The following is a 20,324-nucleotide window of genomic DNA, read 5'->3' on the forward strand; positions in this document are numbered from 1 at the left end:
GAACCAGGGGTGCCTCCAAACAACACCTAGAGACATTGCTCAGAAGTTGGCCAAGAATTTTGCACAAACTACTGCCAATGCAAGCCAGGATCCAGCATTTCGTCACTACCGTGGGACTGTCAAGAGGGAAAAGTTGGACTTCAGGTCAAACAGTTCTGAGGCCTACAACTCCCCTTTCTCCATGTGGGAGCTCAAATTGGCACTGGCTCAAACTTCTGACACTGCACCTGGTCACGACCACATCCAGTTCTGCATGCTTCAACATGTGCCAGCGGCGTCAAAGGAAATCCTCCTTGAATGTTTTAATCTAATATGGCAGACAGGTGTCTTCCCCAACTCGTAGAGGGAGGCAATTCTAATCCCTCTCCGCAAACCAGGAAAAGACTGCACATGTCCCAGTAGTTATCGGAGTATTACCTTGATGAGCTGTGTCGGAAAGACTCTGGAATGGATGGTTAACAGTCATCTGGTCTGGCTTTCAGAGACCAGGCAACTCCTTAGCCGCTCTCAGTGTGGATTCCGAAAGTTTTGGTCCACGGTCGACAACCTGACTCTCCTAGAAGCGGCTATTCAGCAGCAGGCTTTCTTCGTCAGCATCACTGTATTGGCATATTCTTTGATATCAGTAAGGCGTACGATACTACTTGGAGACACAGTATTCTCACACAACTGCATCAATGGGACTTTCGTGGCCACCTCCTCATTTTCATTCAGTCTTTCCTGTCTCAGCGGTTTTTTCGGACCCGAGTTGGTCACACATGTCTGATCAATTTGAGCAGGAGAATGGTGTCCCCCAGGGCAGTTTTTTAAGTGTTAGTCATCAACAGTATAACATCTACATTAAGGAGTCCAGTACAGTGCTCCTTATTTGTGGACAACTTTGCTGTTTTCTGTTCCTTCTCCAGTGTTGCAACAGCAAGCCGTCAGTTGCAACTTAAAGTGCGGCAGTTAGAGGCAAAGGCCGAAACTCTTTGCCTTTACAATTGTCTGCTTGTGTCTGTGTATGTGCGGTTGGATATGGGTGTGTGTGTGCGAGTGTATACCTGTCCTTTTTTCCCCCTAAGGTAAGTCTTTCCGCTCCCAGGATTGGAATGACTCCTTACCCTCTCCCTTAAAACCCACATCCTTTCGTCTTTCCCTCTCCTTCCCTCTTTCCTGATGAAGCAACCGTTGGTTGCGAAAGCTTGAATTTTGTGTGTATGTTTGTTTGTGTTTGTTTGTGTGTCTATCGACCTGCCAGCGCTTTCGTTTGGTTAGTCACATCATCTTTGTTTTTATATATATATATATATATATATATATATATATATATATATATATATATATATATATATAAAAAATGAAAGTGCTGGCAGGTCGAAAGACACACAAACATACACACAAAATTCAAGCTTTCGCAACAAACTGTTGCCTCATCAGGAAAGAGGGAAGGAGAGGGAAAGACGAAAGGATGTGGGTTTTAAGGGAGAGGGTAAGGAGTCATTCCAATCCCGGGAGCGGAAAGTCACATGACTGTGACTTGGTCTTTAAATATGTCTGCTTGTGTCTGTATATGTGTGGATGGATATGTGTGTGTGTGCGAGTGTATACCCGTCCCTTTTCCCCCTAAGGTAAGTCTTTCCGCTCCCAGGAATGGAATGACTCCTTACCCTCTCCTTTAAAACCCACATCCTTTCGTCTTTCCCTCTCCTTCCCTCTTTCCTGATGAGGCAACAGTTTGTTGCGAAAGCTTGAATTTTGTGTGTATGTTTGTGTGTCTTTCGACCTGCCAGCGCTTTCATTTGGTAAGTCACATCATCTTTGTTTTTTGATAAATTTTTCCCACGTGGAATGTTTCCCTCTATTTTTTTTATATATATATATATATATATATATATATATATATATATATATATATATATATATATATATATATATATATATATATATATAAGGTAAAGGTGAATTAAAACTAATTGTTGGATGTTTTTACTGGCCACCTGATTCTGCCTTGCCAGTTTTGGAGTCATTCAAAGAAATTCTGTGCTCAATCATTCGGAAAGACCCAGGTCATGTGACTTTAGTTGGAGGAGACATTAACCTACCTTGCATAGACTTATATTTCTGTTGATTCACAGGAGTTATGACAGGCAGTTTTGTGAAGTGCTTGTGAACATATTTTCTGAAAACTGCCTTGAACAGATAGACAATCCACAAGCAATAGAATTATGTTAGACCATGTAACTACAAACAGGCATGACCTTATTGGCAGTGTCAGTATGGAGACAGGTCTTAGTAATCATCATGTCATCACAGCAGTGATGGTTACCAAAGTTAATAAATCATCAAGAAGGCTAAACGAGTATTTGTGCTAGAAAGGGCAGATAAGCAGCTATTATCAGTCAATTAGACAATGAATGGACATCATTTAGTTACAGTATGATGGAACTAGAGGAATGTTGGAGGAAGTTTAAATGGATTGTAAATTATTCTCTGGAGGAGTATGTGCCGAGGAAGTGGACTAAAGACAGGAAAAACCCACTGTGGTTTAATGACAAAATTCGGAAAATGCTGAGGAAGCAAAGACTTTTGCACCCTTAGTTCAAAAGAGAATGTGCAAATCATGATAGACAAAAGTTAGTAGAGATTAATGTGTCTGTGAAACGACTGATGAAGCATATAATAACTACCACCGTCATACTTAAGGAAAACATCTTGCTGAGAACCTGAGAAAATTTTGGTCCTATGTAAAATTGCTGAGTAGGTCAAAGGCCTCTGTCCAGTCACTCACTGACCAGTCTGGTGTGGTGATAGAACATAGCAAAAGGCCAGATGAAGTTTAACCATTGTTTGGATGACGTTGTAGTAGGCATCCATCGCATAGAGAAACAAATGAAAGAGTTGAAGACAAATAAGTTGCCAGTCCAGATGGAATTCCAATTCAGTTTTACAGAGTACTCTATGGCATTTTTGCCTTACTTGGCTTGCATTTATTGTGAAACTCTCACCTAGCACAGAGTCCCAAGAAACTCCTGTATATAAGAGGTGTAACAGAACGGACATGTAAAATTACAGACAAATATCCTTAACATCGGTTTGCTGCAGAATTCTTGAACATATTCCTGTTTCGAATATAATAAATTTTGTAGAGACCAAAAAGCTTATGTCCATGAATTAGCACAGTTTTAGAAAGTACAGCTCTTGAGAAAATCAGCTTGCCCTTTTGTCACATGATATCCTATCAACCATGGATGAAGGACAACAGGCAGATTCCATATTCTTGGATGTCTCTAAAGAGTTTGGCACAGTGCCCCATTGTGGACTGTTAGTGAAGATATGAGCATACAGAGTAGGTTTCCAGATATGCAAGTAGCTCAAAGATTTCTTAAATAATGAAACACAGTATATTGTCCTCTGTGATGAGTGTTCATCAGAGAGAAGATTATCATCAGGTATGCAGTGTGGAAATGTGATAGTACCACTATTACTCTCTCCAGACATAAATGATGTGTTGGATAGGGTGAGCAGCAATCTGCAGCTGTTTACTGATGATGCTGTGGTAAATGAGTAGATGTTGTCATTGAGTGAATGTAGAAGGGTACAGTATGACTTAAGATACTGCCATAAAATCCTCTAAACAAACATTTCTGTCCATATTATCCACCAGAAACAAGGGTCCACCAGGTAAAGGAAAACACCTGATTATCACACATTGTTGTTGTTGTGGTCTTCACTCCTGAGACTGGTTTGATGCAGCTCTCCATGCTACTCTATCCTGTGCAAGCTTCTTCATCTCCCAGTACTTACTGCAACCTACATCCTTCTGAATCTGCTTAGTGTATTCATCTCTTGGTCTCCTTCTACGATTTTTACTCTCCACGCTGCCTTCCACTTCTAAATTTGTGATCCCTTGATGCCTCAGAACATGTCCTACCAACCGGTCCCTTTTTTTTGTCAAGTTGTGCCACAAACTCCTCTTCTCCCCAATTCTATTCAATACCTCCTCATTAGTTATGTGATCTCCCCATCTAATCTTCGGCATTCTTCTGTAGCACCACATTTCGAAAGCTTCTATTCTCTTCTTGTCCAAACTAGTCATCGTCCATGTTTCACTTCCATACATGGCTACACTCCATACAAATACTTTCAGAAACGACTTCCTGATACTTAAATCCATACTTGATGTTAACAAATATCTCTTCTTCAGAAATGCTTTCCTTGCCATTGACAGTCTATATTTTATATCCTCTCTACTTCGACCATCATCAGTTATTTTGCTCCCCAAATAGCAAAACTCCTTTACTACTTTAAGTGCCTCATTTCCTAATCTAATTCCCTCAGCATCACCCGACTTAATTAGACTACATTCCATTATCCTTGTTTTGCTTTTGTTGACGTTCATCTTATATCCTCCTTTCAAGACACTGCCCATTCCGTTCAACTGCTCTTCCAAGTCCTTTGCTGTCTCTGACAGAATTACAATGTCATCGGCGAACCTCAAAGTTTTTATTTCTTCTCCATGTATTTTAATACCTACTCTGAATTTTTCATTTGTTCCTTTACTGCTTGCTCAATGTACAGATTGAATAAAATCGGGGATAGGCTACAATCCTGTCTCACTCCCTTCCCAACCACTGCTTCCCTTTCCTGCCCCTCGACTATTATACTGCCATCTGCTTTCTGTACAAATTGTAAATAGCCTTTCGCTCCCTGTATTTTACCCCTGCCACTTTTAGAAGTTGAAAGAGAAGTATTCCAGTCAACATTGTCAAAAGCTTTCTCTAAGTCTACAAATGCTAGAAACGTAGGTTTGCCTTTCCTTAATCTTTTTTCTAAGATAAGTCGCAAGGTCCGTATTGCCTCATGTGTTCCAAAATTTCTACGGAATCCAAACTGATCTTCCCCAAGGTCAGCTTCTACCAGTTTTTCCATTCATCTGTAAAGAATTCGCGTTAGTATTTTGCAGCTGTGACTTATTAAACAGATAATGCAGTAATTTTCACATCTGTCAATACCTACTTTCTTTGGGATTGGAATTATTATATTCTTCTTGAAGTCTGAGGGTATTTCTCCTGTCTCATACATCTTGCTCACCAGATGGTAGAGTTTTGTCAGGACTGGCTCTCCCAAAGCCTTCAGATGTTCTAATGGAATGTTGTCTACTTCTGGGTCCTTGTTTTGACTCTGGTCTCTGTCAAACTCTTCACGCAGTATCGTCTCTCCCATTTCATCTTCATCTACATCCTCTTCCATTTCCTTAATATTGTCCTCAAGCACATTACCCTTGTATAGACCCTCTATATACTCCTTCCACCTTTCTGCTTTCCCTTCTTTACTTAGAACTGGGTTTCCATCTGAGTTCTTGATATTCATACAAGTGGCTCTCTTTTCTCCAAAGGTTTCTTTAATTTTCATGTAGGCAGTATCTATCTTACCCCTAGTGAGATAAGCCTCTACATCCTTACATTTGTCCTCTAGCCATCCCTGCTTAGCCATTTTGCACTTCCTGTCTGTCTAATTTTTGAGACGGTTGTATTCCTTTTTGCCTGTTTCATTTACTGCATTTTTATATTTTCTCCTTTTATCACACATATTGGGAGCAAATCAGGTTCCATCAAAGCCTCTTTGTGGGCTTTCAAATCCAAGAAGAGCAAAGAGTATCATGAGGAGATGTTCGCTGATATGTTTAGAAGTGGTTTCAAGATGTTCTTCCATGGCTTCAGGAAAATGCAGTTCTTATTCTTGATAATGTGCCATACCATTCTCATTGAAAATAAAAAGTTCTGATGTGAATTCCAGTAAGCAAGATATATCAGAATGGCTCAAATCAACAAATATTGCTTTTGGAAACTATATGTTGCAGAAAGAACTACGAGAAATTGTTAAAAAAAAAAAAAAAAAAAAAAAAGAGTAGTACTCAATGACTCCACAGTAGATGAAATGGTTAAGAACATTGGGAAAACTTTTTCATATTCTTCTGTACAACTGCAAATTAAACACCACCAAGATAGTTGGGACCAGAATCTACATCTACATCTACATACATACTCCGCAATCCACCATACGGTGCATGGCGGAAGGTACCTCATACCACAACTAGCATCTTCTCTCCCTGTTCCACTCCCAAACAGAATGAGGGAAAAATGACTGCCTATATGCCTCTGTATGAGCCCTAGTCTCTCTTATCTTATCTTTGTGGTCTTTCCGCGAAATGTAAGTTGGCGGCAGTAAAATTGTACTGCAGTCAGCCTCAAATGCTGGTTCTCTAAATTTCCTCAGTAGCGATTCATGAAAAGAATGCTTCCTTTCCTTTAGAGACTCCCACCCGAGTACCTGAAGCATTTCCGTAACACTCGCGTGATGATCAAACCTACCATAACAAATCTAGCAGCCCGCCTCTGTATTGCTTCTATGTCCTCCCTCAATCTGACCTTATAGGGATCCCAAATGCTTGAGCAGTACTCAAGAATAGGTTGTATTAGTGTTTTATAAGCGGTCTCCTTTACAGATGAACCATATCTTCCCTGGATTCTACGACCTTCCCCACAATTGCATTACGTGCTTGTCCCATTTCATATCGCTCTGAAATGTTACGCCCAAATATTTAATCGATGTGACTGTGTCAAGTGCTACACTACTAATGGAGTATTCAAACATTACGGGATTCTTTTTCCTATTCATCTGCATTAATTTACATTTATCTATATTTAGAGTTAGCTGCCATTCTTTACACCAATCACAAATCCTGTCCAAGTCATCTTGTATCCTTCTCGTACACCACAGCATCATCAGCAAACAGCCACACATTGCTATCCACCCTATCCAAAAGATCATTTATGTAAATAGAAAACAGCAGCAGACCTACCACACTTCCCTGGGGCACTACAGATGATACCTTCACCTCTGATGAACACTCACCATCAAGGACAACGTACTGGGTTCTATTACTTAAGAAACCTTCGAGCCACTCACATATTTAGGAACCAATCCCATATGCTCGTACCTTAAAAAGGGCGAGTCGCGTTTTGCAGGAGCGATGCTTTCTAAAGCCGTGCTGATGCTTGGACAGCAATTTCTCTGTCTCAAGGAAATTCATTATATTTGAACTGAGAATATGTTCGAGAATCCTGCAACAAACCGATGTTAAGGATATTGGTCTGTAATTTTGAGGATCCGTCCTTCTACCCTTCTTATATACAGGCGTCACCTGTGCTTTTTTTCCAGTCGCTTAGGACTTAACACTGGGCAAGAGATTCGCGATAAATGCAAGCTAAGTAAGGAGCCAATGCAGTAGAGTACTCCTTGTAAAACCGAATTGGAATCCCATCAGGACCTGGCGATTTATTTATTTTCAACCCATTCAACTGCTTCACAACCCCAGGGATGTCTACCACTATGTCCTCCATACGGGAATCTGTACGAGACTCAAATGGCGGTATGCTTGTACGATCCACCTGCATGAAAGATTTCTCAAATGCTAAATTTAAAATTTCAGCTTTCATTTTGCTGTCTTCGATTGCCAGGCCAGACTGATCAGTGAGTGACTGGATGGAACCCTTTGACCCGCTTACCGATTTTACGTAAGACCAGAATTTCCTTGGGTTTTCAGCAAGATCTTTTGCTAAGGTATGACGGTGGTAGTGGTTGAATGCTTCGCGCATCACTCTTTTTACAGCAGCACGAATCCCTACTAACTTTTGCCTGTCCTCATTCTCCCGATCTTTCTTGTACCACGAGTGCAACTCTCTTTGCTTCCTGAGCATTCTCTGAATCACGCTGTTAAACCACGATGGGTCCTTTCCATCCGTAACCCACTTTTTCGGCACATACTTGTCCAGTGTGTTTAAAATTTGCCCATAATTCTTCCACGTCCATCATACCGGAAGTAAATGAAGTCGATTCATTTACTAAGTGGGATACTAACAACTGCTTATCTGCTCTTTCTAGTAATAATACTCTCCTAGCCTTCTTGACCACCTTATTAACTTTCGTAACCATAGTCGCAGTGACAACATCATGATCACTAATCCCTGTCTCAACACTAACATCGTCGATGAGGTCTGGTCTGTTTATGGCTACCAGATCTAAAATATTTCCATTACGCGTTGGCTGTCGATTTAGCTGCTCAAGACAGTTTTCGGATAATGTGTTGAAAAGTAATTTACACGACGGCTTGTCTGTACCACCTGTAATGAATCCATAGACATCCCATTATATACTACGTAGGTTGAAGTCGCCTCCGACAAATATAGCATGATCCGGGTACATCTGCAATACAGAATGTAGACTCTCTTTGAATGATTCTAGAACTGTCACGGTGGAACCTGGTGGCCGGTAATAACACCCCACAATTAACTTTATTTCCCCTAGCCCTGTTAAACGTTTCCAGATAACTTCAAAATCACACTCTACTTCGACCTCAGTAGACACAATATTTTTGTCAACTGCAATGAAGACACCACCTCCTAAGGTGTCTAATCTGTCTTTCCGATACACATTCCAACCCTCACTAAATATTTCAGAACTTCCTATCTCAGGGTTCAGCCAGGTCTCAGTCCCGAGAATAATTTGCGTGCCACACGCTTCCTGGAGGGCAGTAAATTCAGGAACTTTATTCCGAACACTCTGAAAATTTACTGCTAATATCTTGATTTACGCTGAGCGCATCATGATTTTGTTGCCTGCACGTCGACTGGTGAGTGTTCATCATGACATCTCGCACTACTGCCTAGCCTAAAAAAAATCCATGTGCACGCCACAAGTACTCTGCTACCCGAGTAGCCGCTTCCTTTGTGTAGTGCTCCCCTGACCTATCTAGGGGCGTCCTACAATTCCCCACCCAATATCGCAAGTCTAGAAATATGCAGCCAAGACTGACACAGAGTCGACGAAGCCTCTGGTTGAGACACTCTACTCGGCTCCAAACCAAAGGACCCCGATCCACTCTGGGAACGATGCTGCAAATAGAGAGCTCTGCTTGCACCCCGCGTGCGAGGCCAGCAGTCTTCACCAAATCTGCCAGCCACCTGTACGAACTGAGGATTGCCTCAGAACCCATACGACAGGCATCATTGGTGCCGACATGAGTAACTACTTGCAGACGACTGCACCCCGTACGCTTGATAGCTGCAGGCCAGGCCGCCTCCATATCTTGGATGAGGCTCCCTGGCAGACAAACTGAGTGCACGTTGGAATTCTTTCAAGCCCTGTACGCTATTTCCCTAAGGGGCTCCATCACCCACCTAACGTTGGAGCTCCCAATAACCAATAAGCCTTTGCCCCCGTGTGCCTGCTCGGGCTCTGCTGAAGGAGCGGCCACCTGCCCACTGACAGGACGAACGGGCGAGGCCAGCCGGACAGCCTCCACATTGACCCTCCGCCTCGAGCGACGCGAACGTGTTGCAGTCTGCCACTCACCCTGAGTGAGGGCGACCCCAATGCTCCGAGTACACTAGAAGGTGCCTCGGCGGCTGAATTAACGGACGCAGCAAGCAACACCTGGGGTGTCTCAAGTGACGCGCCAGACCCTCCGCCGTCGCTGCACCTTGAGGCAGCAGCCTGAAGGTGGCTGACCGTGGCCAACAGCACACTCAGCTGCTCGCGAACTGTGGCCAGTTCCTCCTGCGCCCGCACACAGCACTCACACACCCTATCCATCCTACTGCTAATATCTAACGACTCCACGAATTTATACTCTATGGCTATCAATAAGCAATATTACTCCTCTCAAATACGAGAATATGCAAGGGTTTTATGTAATTAAATATGCAAGTGCACAAACACTCGGAAAGAAATTAAGAATCAAACTACAAAACAAATATGGAAGCTAAATATGCGACTCGCTACTGCACTGCTGCTGCACTGATACTTCACCAGCGGCTGCTCAAGGCTCACTGCGCTGTCTCAAAAGTGCACTGGCTGTCCAAAACAAACAGCTGACTAATGACTCCGTGAATCTATACTCTACAGCTATCAATAAGCAATATTACTCCTCTCAAATACAAGAATAAGCAAGGATTTTATGTAATTAAATATGCAAGTGCCCAAACACTCGGAAATAAATTAAGAATCAAACTACAAAACAAATATGAAAGCTAAATATACGACTCGCTACTGCACTGCTGCTGCACTACTGCTGCACTGATACTTCACCAGCGGCTGCTCAAGACTCAATCAAAGGCCATGTTGCAGCAAAAGCAGAACATACAAAATTTCAGAAGTTAAACAGTTATTAGAACAAGTAGTAAGGATGGTGATTGCTGAGGAGTGGGACAAAGTTCATAACTCAGGTTTTCTCACAAGTGACACATGCTTCATTCTGACATCAGCCGTGCAGCTAATAGCACAGTGTGCACCAAGGATTTTCGACACCCCTGCTTTCACTGGAACACAGTGGTAGGTCATGGGTCATTCCATGTCAAGTGTCCTAGAATAAAAAATGATCCCCACTCGGCCATCTCAGATTTGGTTCAAAACATGTTTTTGTATACATACATATGTGTTACATCAATGTGCAAAATTTTGGCTCAATTGTTAAAGTGGTTCCAGAGCTAGGGCCACCTTTGTGGACCCATATGAAGTCACAAAGCGCACAGTGTGAAGAATTAGGTTAACTTTGTAATAACTTTGCGCATCTTGTATGATACCTATCACTCAGGATTTTTGTATCCCAGTACAACTTTTGTTGCTGAATGCAGCTAAAGCATTCAAATTCTTTAGAAATGACTACCCATTTTGCTACTTGGTCTGAAAATGCCTTGTAAAATTTATTGCGAAAGATTCAAGCCCTATTATAACCATCTTTTACTATAAGGGAAAGGCAGCTGGAACCTTGATTTTTGGGCTGCTAGCCAACAACCAGGTGTTCACCATACTACACCAGTATTAGCATTTATAAGGAAATAGTTCTGATTTTATTGACCCTTGTCTCAAGTTTTCTCTATATTTCTATCCCTAAGGTAAGTCTTTCCGCTCCCGGGATTGGAATGACTCCTTACCCTCTCCCTTAAAACCCACTTCCTTTCGTCTTCCCCCCTCCTTCCCTCTTTCCTGATGAGGCAACAGTTTGTTGCGAAAGCTTGAATTTTGTGTGTATGTTTGTGTTTGTTTGTGTGTCTATCGACCTGCCAGCGCTTTCGTTCGGTAAGTCACCTCATCTTTGTTTTTATATATAATTTTTCCCACGTGGAATGTTTCCTTCTATTATATTTCTATCAACTCTGATCTTCTTTTTATTGACACCACTGAAAAGAGCACATTTTTTGCTACAAGGGACTTGAAAAAGTAGAATGGTAATTTTCCATATAAGGCATTTAAAATTGATTAAAAGAAACCTAAGCTGTTATGCTTACCACATGTATTACCATGTTGGCAGCTGTTGTGCTGAAGAATGTCAAGGCACTTGTGATGTGATTTGTTAGTACAAATTATTTGCAGCATAATACTTTTGTTCCTTTAATGTGCAGGTACAACTGTTTCATATAGGGGTTCCAAAAACTTCTGGAAATTAGATATGCAGGTCTGACTGTTTTATAGCACAGGGCATGGGTTCCAGAAATTTCTGTAAATTGAGATGCAGATATTGCTGTTTTATAGCACAGGGTATGGATTCCAGAAACTTCTGGAAATTTGATATGCTGGTATGACAGTTTTATAACAGATTCCAGAAACTTCTGGAAATTTGATATGCAGGTATGACTATTTTATAACAGGGCATGGGTTCCTTAAATTTCTGGATATTTGATATGCAGGTATGACTGCTTTATAAAACAAGGCATGTATTCCAGAAACTTACATGCTGGTACAACAGTTTTATAACAAGGCACTAGAAACTTCCAGAATTTTCTGTAATGTTCTCCAGTATTCTCATTTTGTACATTCACACTATATAAGATATAATTTGATTTGGGTATCATTCATGTTTGTATACAAATTGTCACTCATTGTATCATTTGTGGTTATTTACCTTGCAGCTTGATTGATTCCTTCAATCCATTGTTGAATGTCCGCCTTGATAGCTGAGTGGTTATTGAAATGGAATGCCATGCTAAGCAGCCCGGATTCCATTCCTGGCGGGGTTGGAGATTTTCTCCACTCAGGGACTGGGTGTTCTGTTATCTTCATCATCATCTCATCTCCATCGACATGAAAGTGGCGTCAACTTGCACCAGGCGACAGGTCTACCTGACGGGAGCCCTAGCCACAAGACATGTCATTTCATTTCATTGTTGAATCATTGCTGGAGTTACAACTTGTTATGGATTCAAACAATGGAAATATGGACCTAGAGCAGTGCACCATTGAACAAATCAACCAGTCTATGTGTCATTAAACTAAGTTCGACAAGGACAAACACCTTCTGAAGTCAATTAATGACCTCTCTGCAGAGGATTAGAATTTGCTGATTCGACGAGTTGCATTTCAGTTTGATTGTGATGCCAAGATATGTTTACATCATGAAGCAGAACTGTTGACAATGTTTCAATATCTGCAGAAATCATGCTGCAGTTCATTTCAAAAGAAGAATCATGTGTTTAACAAAGGTGTGCATCCTGTCGATGTTGCAACAGCTGACTTTTTGAAACAACTTGATGTTAAGCCTGGACAGAAGCTTTGCCTTACTTGTAGAGTTGACATCAATGCAAAAAAGGCCAAGCTATTGCAATCATCAGTCTGATGAAGATGATGCTACAGTTGCTTCAGACAGCTTGAACTCCAGCTTGACAGCAATTGGTGTGTCACCACTAAAATTTCAGCATGTTTCAAACTGGGATTCTAGTGGATACGCAAAACAAAAGATAAAGCAAGTTCAAATGGTTGTGGAAACCAAAATTTCTGAAATTGGCAGGCTTAAAGCAGATGATGTCATAGAACCACAACCAGGTCAAAAATAACACAATTTCTCTTCGTACAAAGTGCTCATCAATGAATTGAAAGCTAAGCTGGAGGTGTCTTCAGCTTCTGAGAAAATTCAGATTTTAACTTTGGCCCCTAGCAGTTGGAGCAATAAAAAAAAACAATGGAAGTATTCAACATGTCTGAGTGAATGGTGAAAACAGCCAAAAAGCTGAAGGAAGAGAAAGGCATATCAGCAAAACCAGATCCAAAGTGAGGAAAGGCTTTGCAAGAAGATATTAAGGAAAGTGTAGCAAAATTCTGTGACAGTGATGAAGTCAGTCAAATCTGCCCTGAAAAAAAGAACTTTGTTGCCATAAGGACACCAAGTGACCCAAAAGTTCATATGCAGAAGCATCTGCTACTTTGTAACTTGAAAGAAGCCTATCAAGAATATTGCAGACAAAATGTACCAAAAGTTGGCTTTTCCAAATTTTGTGAGCTCCGGCCGAAGTGGTGCATCACAGTCGGTTCAGCAGGAACACACTCAGTTTGTGTTTGTACAGCTCATCAAAATGTCGCGTTTATGCTAGCAGTGACTCCAATTAAAGATGACTACAAGAGTTTGTTAGCCAAAATAGTTTGCAATATGAATTCAAAAGATTGCATGCTCCGATGATGTGACCAATGTCCTGGATTAGAAGTCTTGGAAAGATTTGTAGAAGCTCTATTTGAAGGGAACGACATTGATGAAGCAATTGAATACAAGGAATGGATACACACTGACCGAGATACCCTGGAGACAAAGCAGTCAATGATTGAAGAATTTGAGAATTTATCCAAAACATTGTGACTAAAATTGTGAATTTCTCGAATCTCTCACCTCATTTTTACATAGCAAAGCATCAAAGCAACTACCTAAAAGAAACCAAAGAAAATCTAGAAGGTGGAAAGTTGGTTGTTCTGATGGATTTTGCAGAAAATTATTCATTTATTGTGCAGGACGCTGTACAAGGCTTCCATTGGGAAAATAGTCAGGCCACATTACATACCTTTGTTATTTATTACAAGGCTTTGACGGGAAAGATTGCTGAGCTTCTGAATCATCAGTGATTGCTTGCGACATGATACAGTTGCAGTTCATGTTTTCTGCTCCAAGACGATTGATCACCTGCAAACCCACTTCGCAGTGCTGAAGCATATCAGCTATTTCAGTGATGGATCAGCTGCCCAATACAAAAATTTCAAGAACTTCATGAGTCTATGTCAGCACTACAATGACTGTAGTATCAGTGCAAAATGGAACTTCTTTGCCACAAGCCATGGAAAGTCTCCATGTGATGGTATTGGTGGCACAACAAAGTGATTAGCAGCAAGAGCAAGTCTCCAACAGTCAACTTCAGATCAAATTCTAACACCAAGTGATCTATTCAGATTTTGTGACAAACAATTTCACGGAATCAAATTCCTTTTTATCACAAATGAAGAAATTGATGCTGCAAGACCTCTGCAAGAAAGGAGATTTGAAAATGGTTGCAAGGTTGCAAGGACCAGAGAAAACCACTGTTTCAGACCAATCGATGAAAAATAGTTAGAAATTAGCAGACTTTCCAATGACACAGTGTCATTTACTGCAAGTGTTGATCAATCAACATACTTCTCGAGTGTTCCCATTGACAGCATCCAATCTAGGGCAATACATAGCCTGCATTTATGTCAACAAATGATGGATTGGAAACATCTGTGACGTATCATTGGAAGGAGATGCCTTCGTCAGTTTCATGCGTCCAAATGGTCCAACTAATTCATTCCACTGGCCCCCAAGGAAGGACACCTGCTGGATTCCAGAGCAGGAGATAATCGGCGTTCGGCGTTCCAATTCCATGGGTCGGAGATACACTTACCCATCAGAGGTGCTGAAGAGCATTGAAGAGAATTTTAGAGCCATGAAAATGGTTTCATGAACTCCAGCAACAAATTCATGTTGCTTGGTTCATTTTGTGAACTTATTGCTTTGTCATGTTCATAACAATGTTGTTTATTTGCTCATTTTTGTATGGCATTAATTAAAGCTATTCTGTCAAGCACGCGGTATGCGCAAAAGCTAAGGTATCTTTGAAGCTAGTTTAAAAACCTTATATGGAAAATTACCATTCTACTTTTTAATGTTCCTTGTAGCAAAAAATTAGCTCTTTCCAGTGGTATCAGTTAAAAGAAGATCAGAGATGGTAGCCATATTAAAAACTGGTCATGAAAAATTCTGTAAATTTTCAATTTGACACTTGAGACAAGGGTCAATAAAATCAGAATTATATACTCATAAATGCTAATACTTGGTGTAGTGTAGTGGGCACCTGGTTGTTGGCTAGCAGCTCAAAAATCAAGGTCATAGCTGCTTTTCCCTTATAGTAAAATATGCTTGAAGTATGACTTGAATCTTTTGCAATAAATTTTATGAGGCACTTTCAGACCAAGTAGCATAAGGGATAGTAATTTCTGAGCACTTTGAGTGCTATAGCTGCATTCAGCACTAAAAGTTGTACTAGTATAAAAAATTCAAGGTGATAGATGTCACAACAGACACACAAAGCTGTACCAAAGTTGGCCAAATTATTCACCCCATGCACTCTATGATTTGGTATGGGTCCACTAAGGTGGCCCAGCACTGGAACCACTGAAAGAATTGAGCCAAAATTATGCACTGTGACCTAACACACACGCATGTATACAAATATAAATTGTTAACAGAATCTGAGATGGTTGAGTGGGGACCCCTAGGACACTTGATGTGGAATGACCCTCAAGTGAAACTGCTTATATTTGTACCAGCTCTGGGTGAATAAACTATAGATGTGTTACTGATAGATTTGATCAACATGCAAGTATTGCGTAGATTCTTTGGCAACACAAACTGGCATCCCTGTAGGAAAGGAGATGTTCGTTTTGAGGGAAGCTACTGAGAATGATTCTACTGCTGCCAACATACATTTTATGTGACGACCACAAAGATGAGGTACAGGAAATTAAGGCTCGTACAGAGGAATATTGACAGTCATTTTCCCATGACTTTATTTGTGATTGGAACAGCAAAGGAAATGACTAGTAGTGCTACAAGGTACCATATGCCGTGTACCATACAGTGGCCGTTGAGCTCTCTCTTCAAAGCGCAAACTACTTTAATCCCAGCAGTTTCCCACCCAACTCCTTTCCTTAAATCAAAACAAAATTCTTCACAAAACAAAAGATTTGTTATGTTACATGCAGATAACTTTTTGGCTAAAAACTGTTTTCCCACTATTCAGACAACTTTCACCTGCCAACAAATTTATCATCTATAAAATTTCTAGACAGTACTTTCTCCTTACTCATAATTATTGGACTCAAAATGCATACAGCTCACTGTGTTGTTGTTAGAAAAGCTTCTTCTGTTTTCTTGGAAAGTCAATTGCTTCACATTTTTATCTATTCTGTTATTTGTTCTGCAAGTGTATTTCTGGTTCTTCTCACCATTATCTAAGGGTATATGCAACCACAGGCAAAGGAAATCAGCTGAGGCTATCCCCCACAAAAAACCTCAACTCAACTCCTTCCCAATCACAGGTGTAGCCAGAACTATTTGTCATGAAGTCATAAAACTACTTCTCCATTCGTGTCTAATCTTCTTGCAACTGAAAACTTTCTGGTGGCATTGAACATTCCCCTTTTCTCTAGTTTTCAGTCAATTTCAAAAACTTCTAAAACTATAAATATGGAAAGTATTCGCATGTAACTAGACATTACCAGCCAAACAGCATAATAATATATGCAAATCTCATAGAGCCCACACTTTCTCTGTTAAGTACTGGGTAGTTATAACTGAAGTGCAGCTACTTACAGAGGTCCAGTGTGGGCTGTTATTATCGTATGACAGTGAAACTTGGTAGATATTCTAACACGTTAACATGGAGCCAGTTTCCGCTAGGAAAAAATTAGTTCAAAAATGGTTCAAATGGCTCTGAGCACTATGGGACTTAACTTATGTGGTCATCAGTCCCCTAGAACTTAGAACTACTTAAACCTAACTAACCTAAGGACATCACACACATCCATGCCCAAGGCAGGATTCGAACCTGCGACCGTAGCAGTCCCGCGGTTCCGGACTGCGCGCCTAGAACCACTAGACCACCGTGGCCGGCCAAAAAAATTAGTTCCAGTTTTGCTGTAGTGCAAAGTAGACATACAGAAATGTTTCCATGTGTAATTATGACTGGGATGCAAAGGATTTAGAATGGGCTGTGGGCAGGAAAGATCAAACAAGATTTTGATTTTATTTACCACCACTTTTGCAATTTGTTCAATATGAGCACCAAAATGTCAATGAAATGCCGTAACAGTGCCATATTTGTACCTGCTGGCCAAAATTAGAACTAATTTTTCCAGTGTAAATTGGTTCAACATTAACACGTTAACATCTACCAAGTTTCACTGCCATACCATAATTACAGCCCACACTGGACCTCCATGAGTAGATACACTGTAATTATAACCACCCAGTACACTAGAGGTAATATATACCTATTATAAAGTTGTAGCATTGATATGTTTGATGATTAATAAATACAATTTGTCCTATACTGTTGTATGAAACTGTAGTTTGTTTTCTACACCCTCTCCACCTACCACAAAACTAATCTGAGAGCCATTCTCCACCTCCTCCCCCCTCCAACCAGATTGTGGGTAAGCTATTGCCATTAACACTGTGCTTTACTGCTTCTAATTTCCTGTGGAGTGAAACCACTAAATGTTTCTGTTTTTATGTTGTGATTTTTGCCGGATATAGTGTTGTTAGGGTTCTGAAAGCTAACAGACAACTAAATCTGGAACATGAGACAATGATGATGCTGGCATGATGATGCTGGCATGTTATAAATACACTGCCGTTGCATCATACTGTTGTATATGGGGCGTTCAAATGAAAAGGTATGAAATGTCATAACACCGAAACCAGTTGACTTTGTGTATGCCACTTTGGGCTAATGTAGTGAGTGAGACATCTAGTAAATGGAAGAATGCGTCATTACCTCCCCCTAAAAAATTCAACACTGTGCCCTCAGAAGGCAAGATGATGCTGACCATATTTTCCGTGTCGGAGGTCCAATAATCATCAAATTTCTTGAGCATGGAAAAACACGTGTATTGTGAGACACTCCATAACCTAAGCAAGAGCATCAAGAGGAAACGGCAAGGGCTGTTCACGGAGGGAGTGATTCTACTTCACGATAACAGGTGTCCACACGTCTCCACAGTCAACAAAGTGTAACAGCCATGTTCAAGTGGAAGATGCTTGAGCATCCACCCTGCAGCCCAGACATGTCACCCAGTGACTTCCATGTGTTTGGTCTGCTAATAAAACACCTCAAATGAAACGCTTCAACTCAGACAAACTAAAGAGCACAATGGAGGACTGGCTCCTGTCACAGCCACAGAAATTCTGGGAACAGAGAATCCTTCAGCTTGTGAAACACTGGGACACTTTTTCTCAGGCCTCTGGTGATTACTTTTGGATAAAGACTTCAGTTGTACCCACAGTGTTGATTCATACCTTTTCTTTTGAACCCCCCTCATAGAAAGAGAGTGGCTAGCAGTACTATTATGGCATCACAGAGAGTTTTCTCTGAAACCAGGTGTCAGTAAAGGTTTTTTATGTGCTGTTGAACTGGACTGAAAATGATAATGAACCTCTGTTATCTACTAAACTGTCTGATCAACTCATGTAAAAGCTGATTTGCAAATTGTACTAACCCTTGGTTAACTGACAGAGTTTCACTAAAACCTATAAAATTTGTGGATGATTAGAAACTTCCAGTTCCAGTCTCAATTATTCAAAAGACTGAATAATTTGCCCTTGAATAGCTGGGAATCTGCTATGCTTTTAAAATTAAAGACAAAAACGGTCTGTTTATTGCTTTTCTTAATTTATATTCACATCTAGTTAATGTTGCAGGGCACATGAATTCTCTCTCTAATTGCAGCAATTAAATTTAAAAATTACTGATGAAATTAGAAAGTAATGAGAAAACTTCCACTGCACATTCAGTATATTGGTACTAAGATCCCACTTAATCTTCCCTAACATGAATGGCTCATTACAACTACTATATTAATGTTTTCTTGTGACAACAATTACTGTTATTTACAGACATTATTAAGAAACAAATTTTGCTTTTATTTCAGATATTTGGACACAGCACTCATAGATGTTGATATTCAGCCACAGTACGTTACGGTGTTAATCAAAGGGAAAACATTGCAGCTAACGTTGCTTAATGAAGTAGAGATTAATAATTCAACAGCCAAGCGGTCACAAGCAACTGGTCATTTAATCATTACAATGCCTCAGGTATATTTAAATATTAGGCAATACACTTATGACCAGTAGCTACTAGTTTGCTACTTGCAGATTGCAGCAGTATATCATACAGGGTGATTCAGGAGGAATATCACATAATCTGTGAGGTGATTCTACATGTGAAAGTAAACCAAAAAAATCCTGTAAACAGGTGTCTGATTTTCGATAATACAGAACTGGAGAGGGTTGAAAACTACACACATCCATTAATGAATATGAAGATGAGTATGAATATTACTTACCAAAATGCTGTGTACGCACTGTGATGGATGGAATAATGGTGTGACAGATGATTGATCCATCCTACAAGAGATGCAGGGGTTCTCCAACAGATGGCAGCACCGTGATGTCACACTGAGGCAACAACTGCAAGTGTACCCAGTGGGTTGGAACAGTGAGCAGCTGTGAGGCTATGCACTAGAATGTTGCTTAATTGAGCAAGTTCATTGTGTCTGTGAATACCAACATGCCACATATGTTCACCCATGGAGAATATTCAGGCGTTTTGTTAGTGTACAGGTACTGTAATGGTAGTGCCCCTGCAGCTGTGACAGAATACCAGAAATGTATCCCTGATTGACGAACCCCTTGTGCCCGGGTATTTCCCATGGTTTTTCAAACATTATGTGAATCCAGAACACTAGCCAGTGTACATGTAACATCAGAATGTGAGGCTGTCCAGTCAGCTGAGGAAAAGGAAGACATTATTGCAATGGTACAATGGAGTTCCACCACTAGTTCATAGTACATTACCTGTCAGCTCGGTACTCCACAAATGTGAATGTGGCATACGTTACATTCCACTGGCATGTAGCCAATCCACATGCTACATCTGCATCCAAATGACTCAGTAAGCAGATAACAATTTTATGAATGGTTGACTGTACAAAGAGGTGTCATGCAATACACCATATTTACAGATGAGGCTACAAATACATGCAGCGGTATCATGAACTCCCGCAATTCTTATACATGGGCAATGAAGAACCCACATGGCACTAGGGAAACAACATTCCAAGCTAGGTCCTCAATGAATGTCTGGTGTGGTATGATCGATGACATGGTGATAGGGCCTTTGTGCCTGCCAAATCGCATGAAAGCCACATCATATGCACATATCCTG

The 20,324-nt window shown here is 40.7% G+C and overlaps 1 protein-coding gene across 1 annotated transcript in view; it reads left to right on the forward strand.

Annotated features, from left to right (window-relative positions):
• LOC124789345 (dynein axonemal assembly factor 11) overlaps positions 1–20,324 on the forward strand; it is a 230,272-nt gene that overhangs the window by 182,401 nt on the left and 27,547 nt on the right. Inside the window, exon 7 of the mRNA XM_047256670.1 lies at positions 19,027–19,192. Within this exon, the coding sequence (XP_047112626.1) occupies positions 19,027–19,192 (166 nt within the window). The remainder of the gene's footprint in view (positions 1–19,026; positions 19,193–20,324) is intronic.

The sequence above is a fragment of the Schistocerca piceifrons genome, chromosome 3 (genome assembly GCF_021461385.2).
Source record: "Schistocerca piceifrons isolate TAMUIC-IGC-003096 chromosome 3, iqSchPice1.1, whole genome shotgun sequence".
NCBI lineage: Eukaryota > Metazoa > Arthropoda > Insecta > Orthoptera > Acrididae > Schistocerca > Schistocerca piceifrons.